The sequence below is a fragment of the Schistocerca americana genome, chromosome 2 (genome assembly GCF_021461395.2).
Source record: "Schistocerca americana isolate TAMUIC-IGC-003095 chromosome 2, iqSchAmer2.1, whole genome shotgun sequence".
Lineage (NCBI taxonomy): Eukaryota > Metazoa > Arthropoda > Insecta > Orthoptera > Acrididae > Schistocerca > Schistocerca americana.
In genome coordinates, this window is record NC_060120.1 from 960,535,469 (window position 1) to 960,545,341 (window position 9,873).

General features: G+C 42.5%; 1 protein-coding gene across 1 annotated transcript; it reads right to left on the bottom strand.

Moving 5' to 3' along the window:
- Positions 1 to 1,805: 1,805 nt before the first annotated feature.
- LOC124595358 (proline-rich protein 2-like) lies at positions 1,806 to 4,758 on the bottom strand. The gene is made up of 2 exons (XM_047134077.1): positions 4,608 to 4,758; positions 1,806 to 2,223 (listed from the first exon to the last, which is right to left on the bottom strand). The coding sequence occupies exons 1-2, from the start codon at positions 4,644 to 4,646 to the stop codon at positions 1,963 to 1,965; spliced, it is 300 nt and encodes a 99-aa protein (XP_046990033.1). The 5' UTR covers positions 4,647 to 4,758; the 3' UTR covers positions 1,806 to 1,962.
- Positions 4,759 to 9,873: the final 5,115 nt, after the last annotated feature.

The window sequence follows — 9,873 nt, forward strand, 5'->3', positions numbered from 1 at the left end:
ACTGATGTGCCACGATCAGTTATTTCCTGACAGTCCGAGCTATCTCTTTTCTCTTTCCTTGGACCTCATAAAAGCTCCGGACTTTTCAGTGTGATATCAGATTTTGTACGAAACATCTGATACACAAGATTTGGCTGTATTATTGTAGCTTACTACTGACTAAGTACTCCGAGCACATATCCCAAAATAAAATGTTGTATAATTTTGATTGTGTATAAATTAATAGGTTATGGGTTCATATGTTGGTTTGTGTAGTATTTGTGTGCTATAAACTAATGACATTTTCCAGATTATGTTATGATTTATTGATGCCTTTCACTTATTGTTCCAGAGTTGCCATAACATCTCCGAAGTCGCCGTTATTAAAGGGCTCTGGACCTAGATAATAATGAATATGTAGTTTTTGTGCGTCTTGTGAAATGAAATAGAAGAGACTTTCTTTTCAAAATAATATACATAGCTTGTGTTTAGCTTAATTCTAAGTAAGGCGTTTTAAACTTATATTCAAAAAAGTGTATTTACACAGGATGCTCATAAAACATTAGCTGGAAACATATAACCAACCATCTGTGTTACATCCTCCTACAGTTGGCGCACGTGGGACAGTTTGAGATGGCGAGTCTCAAGACTAACATAATACCTTTGTTCTTGCCTTTGTATTGTATCTTTAGTACACAGCACTTATGACATGACTGAAAATTGCTTTTGTATGTACATCAAGCCTACATGGAAGTAATCAGTAACAAAATAACTACAGTTTTTTGTAATATTATTAGGTGTCTTGTTCTCTAGAAATCACGTATTCAGTAATATGTCATTCATAAACAATAAGAGAAGGAGGAGTGATGCGAGGAAAAATAAATACTTTCACGAGCAAGATAGACAAAGCACGGAACCGTCAAGAATATTTCCGCTATAAAGAAGATGCATCCACTAGTTATTTCCTTAATGACTCTCAGTCTGTTTTCTTTCCTATTTAATCTTTTACACTGAATGCAGTACCGTTCACATAGCCATTCTGCTACAGACTGAAGGGAATGGTCATATCGGTCTGATTAAGTTTACTGACTTCTATTTTTTTTGGTGACGTTATTCTAAAACAATACTGAGTACACCATCTACTTATAATGATTAATACTCATATCTTCATGAAGGAAGCTTAATTTCTCATTAGCGACAGGTTGCCTGTAACCGGCAGCACCAACGGTCTAATAGGGGTACGTACCCTTCCCTTCTGCCATTGCTACTGCTGGTGTTACGCTGAATTGCGGTTAATGTTCGTTCTAGATGCTGTTATCTACGAACCATAAAGTCCAGATCCCAGATAAATACTGTTGTAGAAGGCAACTTATTAATCAAATAACAGAAGCATCATTAAATTTAAGAATCACACTATCAAACTAATGTTTGCTAATACTCATACATAAAAAGAGGTAAAAAATATATAACTGAAGGAGGAGTGAATAGGCTTCAAGGAAACCATCTTAAATCGCAAGTTGTATTACAGAGCATCAAATCCTTTTCGTTCAAAAGTTATGTATCAGTAATCTTTCACAGGGCTCTCTATAGATGAGAAGAGTGTTTTCTCAAAGTATGATATTTGCACATATCAGTTCATGAAGTACACGTAGTCTGTAACACGGACTCCTTCGGCAATGTACAGCATCTTTTGGAACTGCAAAGGAAGTGGTAAAGAATTTGATGAGGTATGAACCAATAGTAACTCCTGTAATAATTTTTAAATATGGGTACCATATTTTTGGAGAACGGGTTTCTTGTACAGCACACAGTAAATAAAACATTAATGGAGCTTTTTCATTGCTAGTTTAATCGTAATTGGTTTTTATGAATCATAAGAACACTTCCATCAATTAATTCGGTTAAAGTCAACTACAAAGGTAAAAACTGAAATCCTTTAACGTTCCCAGATGCGCTAATCTTGCACCAATAGAAAACGCCACCCTAAAACAGGGGAGGCGGCCCTGGTTGTCCAGTTGGTTCAGGCCCACCAGTTGGTTGTGGCCCTCCAGTTGGTTGGGGCTCTCCAGTTGGTTCAGGACCTCCAGTTGGTGGGCCTGGTGGTCCAGTTGGTTCAGGACCTCCAGTAGGTTGACCTGTTGGATCAGGACCTCCGGTTGGTGTGCCTGGTGGACCAGTTGGTTGTGGCCCATCAGTTGGTCCAGGAGGGCCAGGCGGAGTCTCTTGGCTGCGGCATGCTGATACCTGTATTTGAATGTCATATTGTGAACTACGTCATATATGTAGATGGAAATTACGTGGTATTCCATCTGAATGGAGATTAAGATTCCGCTAATGTAGTTTTGAAACAAAGACAATAAATCACAGAAATTATGATGTGTGACTATTCGGACTGTAACTTAAGATGCGTATTTTTACACTGACACACATTAGAAGCCAGTTAAATTATTTTATTGCAAAATCTGAATGAATGAATGTGGTCAACCGTTATTGATGATTATTTCAAGTAAGCATAACGAAATGTATGCACTGATGCCAATTGTAGTTAGTACCATGCCATTATTTGTGTTTCGCCAGAAACACATCACTGAGTTTGAACAAGGTCGTATAAAAGGGTTTCGAGAAGCTGGATGTAGCTTGCGTGACATTGCAGAAAGACTTGGCAGGAATGTGGCCACTGCAAATGATTGCTGGCAGCGATGGTCGCTAGAATATCCAGTAGCAATAAATTGGGATCCGAAGAGCCATGTGGTACTACCGAGGGGGAAGAGCATCGTGCACGGTGTCTGGCTCAGGCACATCGTACTGCATCTGCAGCAGCAATCTGAGCAGCAGTTGGCACCACAATAATAGAACGAACTGCTATAAATTGGTTAATTCAAGGACGGGTCTGTGGCACACGGTCTGTGGCGTCCACTTGACTGACCCAAAACAACCGCCATTTGCGACGTCAGTGTTGTCAAGCGAGAGCCTGCAAGGGGGCAGGGCAAAAGTCTGTTGTGATCTCTGATGAAAGCTGATTTCGCTTCAGTGCCAGTGATGGCTGTGTGTTGGTTAGCTGGAGGCAATGCGAGGGCCTGCAGCCTATCAATTGCCGTGCTAGACACACTGGAGCTACAACTGGAATTATGGTCTGGTGTGGACTGCCACTCTGCATGGCAGCACCAGCAGTCTCGTGGTCATCCCACGCACTCTAACTGGAAGTATGCACATCAGTTTGGTGATTCGACCTGCAGTGCTGCCATTGATGAACAGCGTTTACCAAAAGGACAATGCTCGTCCACATACTGCTGTTGTAAGCCAACATGCTCTACAGTGTCCACATGTGCCTTGGCCTTCTCGATCGCCAGATCTGTCTCTGGTCGAGAACGTATGGGACGTCATCGGCTGACAACTCCATCGTAGTCTACAAACAGCATTAACCGTCCACGTATTCACCGACCAAATCCAACAGGCGTGAAGCGCCATCCCAAAAACTGACATCCGCACTTGTGCAACACAATGCATTCGCCTTTGCGTGCTTGCACTCAACAGTCTGACGGTTACGCCGGTTATTAATGTACCAACATTTCATATTTGCGATACCTTATCTCGCACTTACACTGACCTGTCGTCTTGCAATGAAAATGATTTAAATATGATACGTAGTTAAATCTATTCCCGAAATTTCTTTACTCTATATTAATTATATTTAGTTGTTGCGGTTTTCCCGTAACGTCGAATTGCGACCATACGGTGTAATCACGGTTGCCTCAGAAATAGCAACGGAGCAAAATCTCAAAGTGTTTCAGGCATTCTTCAGAATTTCTTGAAGAGAAGCGAAGTCTGTACATGGTTTGTCCCATTCGGGTTGTCTCTTGAACGAAAGTAACTATGCCTGGGCACATGCCGTGACTAGCTTGAAATCAAACACGTGGACAATTCTTTTCTAGAACAAGTCATCTCGGGTGATCAGATTTGGTGTTATGAAATCGAAGTCATCGCAGAATGATAAAATGCAGAAGTTCATATGAAGTTTTAGTGATTTGACGACATAACTGACATTCAAATCAATGGGACACACCAGTTGAACAACGTGTCAAAGACAGATTTCACTGACAGTTACTCATGGGTGTATGAATGTTCTGTGCCTTCTAATTAGGTGGGACAGGGGAGGGGATGTAGAACATCTAGAGCGTTGAAATCAACATCTTAATTTTCCTGTACTTTGTATTAATTTATTGTCGAATCTTTTTGAATTGATGTCGTGCGATTTAGGAAATCCCCTTTAATCGCGTGTGAATGGTGAGACAGTGATTGCAACTGTCACCCTCTCAAACATTTGTCCAATAAGAAGAAATATGCCGATTATTGAATGAAATTATGGATGTATAGCTTATAACGAGTCACACGTGGTTGAGAAATTTTTAACAATCTCGTACACTCTCTTCACTTATGCGTGTAGAACTAATTTGAAGTCGCTTACAGATCCGAAAATGTTGGAAATAATTTTCCACCCTTACACTCGAGAATACCATGTTGTAGGTACATTTTGAAGCATACAGTGTTTGCAAGTTAATATAGAAATAAGTACCAGTAAAGATACGTTGAGCACAAAATTCGATAAAGTCTCAGTCCTTACTACTCACCACAAGACAGAGGAGAAGAGCTGCCACTGTCGCCCTCATGGTGATGGAAGTGTTGTTGTGAACATGGGCTGCAGAGCTTTTATAAGGCTCGCCACTGCGTGATGTGGAGTACTCGTGATTCCGTGACTCTTCAACAAAGGGACGAGCAGAGACTGCAGTCTAAATGTGGCAGTGGAGTATCTGGTTATATCACAAGGTCACAGAGCACAGCTGCGACGAACTGAATATCTTACTGTCGCTCAGGTTTTCATCGACACCCGCTTGTTCCTAGATGTCTGCCTCAAAGAAATAAAGAACCAACAAGGCATGACGAGAGTACTCGTACATGAAACTTTTTGTGCCCTGGCGGAACAAGAGATAAGTCGTCCTTACCGAGTGAGGTGGCGTAGTGTTTAGCACACTGGCCTGGCATTCGGGAGGACGACGATACGATCCCGCGTCTGGTCATCTTGATTTAGGTTTTCCGTGATTTCCCTAAATCCCCTCAGGGAAATGCCGGGATGGTTTCTTTCAAAGGGCACGGCCGACTTCTTTCCCCATCCTTCCCTAATCCGACGGGAGCGATGACCTTGCAGTTTGGTCTCCTTAACAAAAACCAACCAACCAACCAAGTCGTCTTTCGCCGCACACTCCTTCATCGACCTGCTGATTCTCGAAGCTCAACCTAACTCCAGTGTGTAAATTGGGAGGTCATCTGTCACATCGACGGGATGACGTATAACATTATCTTACATATGTGACTTGATGAAGTCACCCGTTTAAATGACTAATATACCTGTAGCTGCCTTGTAGAAGCTTATATTTGAAGTAACTCATCAATGCAATTTGTAGGATAGACATCCTGAAACGCATAAAGCAACCACGGTTCTGCAGGTGTTCAGGACTGCGACGACTGTGGTTAAAAACCCTGGCCCACCGTATAGAGTTACGTCGACCGTGGTTGCGATAAAGATGAATGCTGATGTAGTTCCTGTGGTAAAAACACGCCACAGTTACTGCCCAGGTTTTTTTCCATTTCAAGGTTGTGGTCTGTCCCTAACACGTTGTCGTGAAGTTAAGTCCCTATCATTCTTTCCATCCTCAGCCGCAGAACAGAGGTTCCTTTGCATATTTTTATGCTGAACTAGCATTAAACTATCGCGAATCCTCGATATATAATTACTAATCTATATTTCGCAACTACTCCTGGAAATTTGTCTCCTGGTGCACAGAAAATGGCATAGCCAAGCTCTTTTAACGTATTAGAGTATGAGGAATGTTCTTCTTTTCCTTTCGTTTCGGCCTTTGTGGCACCATATGCAGCCACGTCATGAATTCCGCTTTCTACTCCTCCCCATATATCCCCTTCATCCTTCTCTTCCGCCCTTCTTTCGTGATCGTCAGTATCATTTTGTCCGCTCCATTGGTGACCCTGTGTCGTATTCCTGGCCTTCTCTGTCATCGATCTCTAGTGCGTTGAAAAATATATGTGTGCACTTGCTTCCTTAGTTTCCAAACTTCATCCGCAATTTCGACCAATACTTAACAACCCAACTCCTACTTACCTCACGGCTCGTCATACCATTCTTCCCCTACACTCTTTTTTTTCATACTATCGACAGTCATCCTTATCACATATCCTGGAGGAGGAGGAGATTAGTGTTTAACGTCCCGTCGACAACGAGGTCATTAGAGACGGAGAGCAAGCTCGGGTGAGGGAAGCATGGGGAAGGATATCGGCCGTGCCCTCTCAAAGGAACCATCCCGGCATTTGCCTGAAGCGATTTAGGGAAATCACGGAAAACCTAAATCAGGATGGCCGGAGACGGGATTGAACCGTCGTCCTCCCGAATGCGAGTCCAGTGTGCTAACCACTGCGATCACATGTCCTGCAAATCTTACAGTTTTCAATTTGGTTTTCCTGATACAAGTTGCAGGCACTGCGCCTCCAATGTCATAGAACAGAAGTATCCGATCTATAGGAGGCGTCGTATATGGTGGGCTGCGAACGTCCGTTGTCTTGGCACTACTGCACGCTCCGTGTGGTATGTCACCGCCAACGGTAAACAATCGTTCTTGTCTCCACAAAGTTCATCTCGCCGACTCTCCGTTTTGCAGGGCGGAGATCTCCAGCAGTAGATGTCTGGCATCTGGTCCAGCGAATTCTGGCATTTTTCACACGTGCCACTCTTGACAGACTTACACCACAAATGATACCTATGTTCCAAGATTATGTGTATTACCGGCAGGCGAACAGTCACTGTGTGAATTGGTTCACACAGTGAGTTCACTCGAAGAAAGAAAAATTCTGCTCTGCTACATACATAAACAAACCACTAACACGCAACCTGATCATTAGAATAAAAAACCTCTCTTACAGGCATGTGATATCCTCTCACTCCTTTCCTTTCCACCTTTGTTATGTTTAGGTAAAGCGATTGGGATAGGCGTAGTTAGGGGTACATGTCCGAAGTGGCGTTGTTGTTACTTTTTCTTTTAGGGTCGAAGTGGTGGTGACAAATAGATCCTTCTTCTCTTGTAGTTTCCTTTATAATCAGGAAAAAAAGGATGCCTCGCTGCCATCTGTAATAAAAGACTCTGTGGGAAGAAAAAAGTATAGAGTTTTTGACTAGTAATGAAAAAGTCTTGGATTCCAGATGCCAACCTCTCCACTACTTAAAATTTTGAATAAAAATCATCAGCAATGGCAGCCGAATAAATCTGGCATAAGAAGTCACCCTTGTTCTGCCAATTTCATTGTTAAAGAGGATGGAGGTGCGGACGGAGATTCACGGCACTCTCTCGCCCCATGGTGTAGGACACTGCCCCTAAAAAACGGAAGAATCAGCAGTGATCACTGGTATGAGGATGCAGAATCCAATGGAAACCACTGCGCCAAGGACACGTAATGTGTATCCCTAGTACGTGAGACCAGTACTGAACAACTGGCATGATGATCTCTCTGTAAGCAAAAGATTTCGGACAGTCCCCCATCCAGATCTGCAAAGGGGAGATGACTGTGAGAAAATATTGAATGACCAATGAAAGATTGACGTTCTAAGAGTCGGGGTGTGGAATGTCAGAAGTCTCAACATGTTAGTTAAGCTAGAAAGTCTGTAAGAGATAGGAAAATTGTAATTTTGAACTGGTAATTCAGTACGTCATGGGACACGAAAAATCTAATAATCATTGAGGATTGGAATGCGGTTGAAGAGGAAGGAGCTGAAGAAAAGTCTACGGGAGAATATGGGATTGGTAGTTTTGCAATAAACTTCAGCTAGCAACAGCAAATAAGTACTTTCTTTACGAACCACAAGAGGACGATTTGCACTTGGATAAAACGGGTGATATAGGAAGACTCCAGTTAGAGAAAGATCAGGCAAAGATTTCGAAACCAAATATTGGACTGTAAGGTGTACCAAGGAGCAGATGCAGATCCACATCACAATTTGGTAATGATAAAGAGTTGCCTGACATTTAAGAGTCTAGCGATGAAGAATCAGTGCATAGCTCAGTAGTCAATTCAATTGTAGAGGAAAGGACAGTTATAGAAGGAATTCACAGAAGCTGGAAAGAGAAAGATAGGTACAAGGAAGGTCTCTGCGAGGAAGCCATGGCTAACACAAGAAATAGTTCAGTTGGTCGACGAAAGAGGGAAGTACAAAAATATTCACGGAAATTCGGGGATACTGAAATACAAGTCACTTAGGGTGAAATAAATAGGAAGTGCATGGAAGCTGAGGATAAATGTGTAGAAATCGAAAAATAAATGATTGTTGGAAGAACTGACTCAGCAAAGAAAGAAGCCGAAGCGATGTTGAGCGAAACTAAAAGCAAAGACGGTAACATTAAGAATGTAGTCGGAATATCACTCTTAAGCAAGAGCCTACAAGTGGGACAACTATCGCACAAGCAGGTAGACAGCTCATGCATCCAAGCTGCTGACCGGACTAATAAAATAATAAATACGTAAAATAATGGAAAAGAAAATGAGGATGTGTTAGATGATGATCTGTTTGACTTTAGCGTCCACGATGTAAAATGAAAAAACATGTTCGTAATTCTGAGAAAAATGCGGGTGAGCTATAGGGAAAGACGAGTACTATAGAGTATGTACAATAACTATGAGGGAACAATAAGACTGGAAGAACAAGAAAGAAGCGCGCAATTTAAATAGAGTGTAAGACACGGATGTAACCTTTCGCCCCTATTCTTCGATCTGTACGATGAAGAACCAATGACAGGGAATCAAAGCTTTAAGAGCGTGATTAAAATTCTAGGTAAAAGGATATGAATGATAAGATTCGCTAATGACATTACAGTCGTAAGTGAAAGTTAAAATGAACACCAGGTAGCGGTAAATGGAATGAACAGTCTAACTTAATGCGCAGATGATAAGCATTTCAGCACACACTCACAAAGTAGGAGGGAGTAACAACGCATACATTCTACATGTATGGACCAGATACCGTATTTGAAGATTGATTTGTCATATGAAGATGATGTAATACGTCTCGTAAGAAGGGGAAAAGTCTACCAGCATGTTTTGGAATTCGACAGTGGTGGTATCATGGCATTTCAAAACTGCAGTTTATCGTTCCGCGGTATACCTGCTCTCAGTGATCGGTACGACTGACGTGAAGATATGGAATCTATGGGTTCAAGAGAGAGAGGCTGAACACATTACGTGGGATCAACGGCTTCATCATCTCATAACTAGCTCTGGAGAGTTCAAGCACATCGCTTGGTCGACTGTGTAAGATAGCGCAGCCACGTCTCGCAGTCTCAGTCGGTAAATGGGCTCGTAAACAGCAAGGCAAGTGTTTAGACTGAGAGCACTAGTGCCTGGCAGCAGGACGACCATTGTTGAGGCTTCCCATGAGGTGGCAGCAGCGAGAGGTGCGCCGACAGTGGGCACTCAACATCATTACCGGACAGAGGGGTGACTCCACGTCGTCCTTATGGCGAATTTCAGTTGTGACGATAGCATAAAAAAATGGCTCTGAGCAGTATGCGACTTAACTTCTGAGGTCATCAGTCACCTAGAACTTAGAACTAATTAAATCTAACTAACCTAAGGACATCACACACATCCATGCCCGAGGCAGGATTCGAACCGGCGACCGTAGCGGTCGCTCGGCTCCAGACTGTAGCTCCTAGAACCGCACGGCCACTCCGGCCGGAGAAAACATCAAGTTAGACATATCTGTATACTGAGACACCAAGGAGAACGAATGTTGTCAGATTGCATTCGAAATCGTCATACAGTGCCAAACACATGGCGTAA

Coding starts and splice junctions, on each gene's coding strand:
- LOC124595358 (XM_047134077.1), bottom strand. CDS start 4,646: ATGAGGGCGACAGTGGCAGCTCTTCTCCTCTGTCTTGTG. Junction 2,224..4,607: donor CTCTTCTCCTCTGTCTTGTG/GTGAGTAGTAAG, acceptor ATTCAAATACAG/GTATCAGCATGCCGCAGCCA.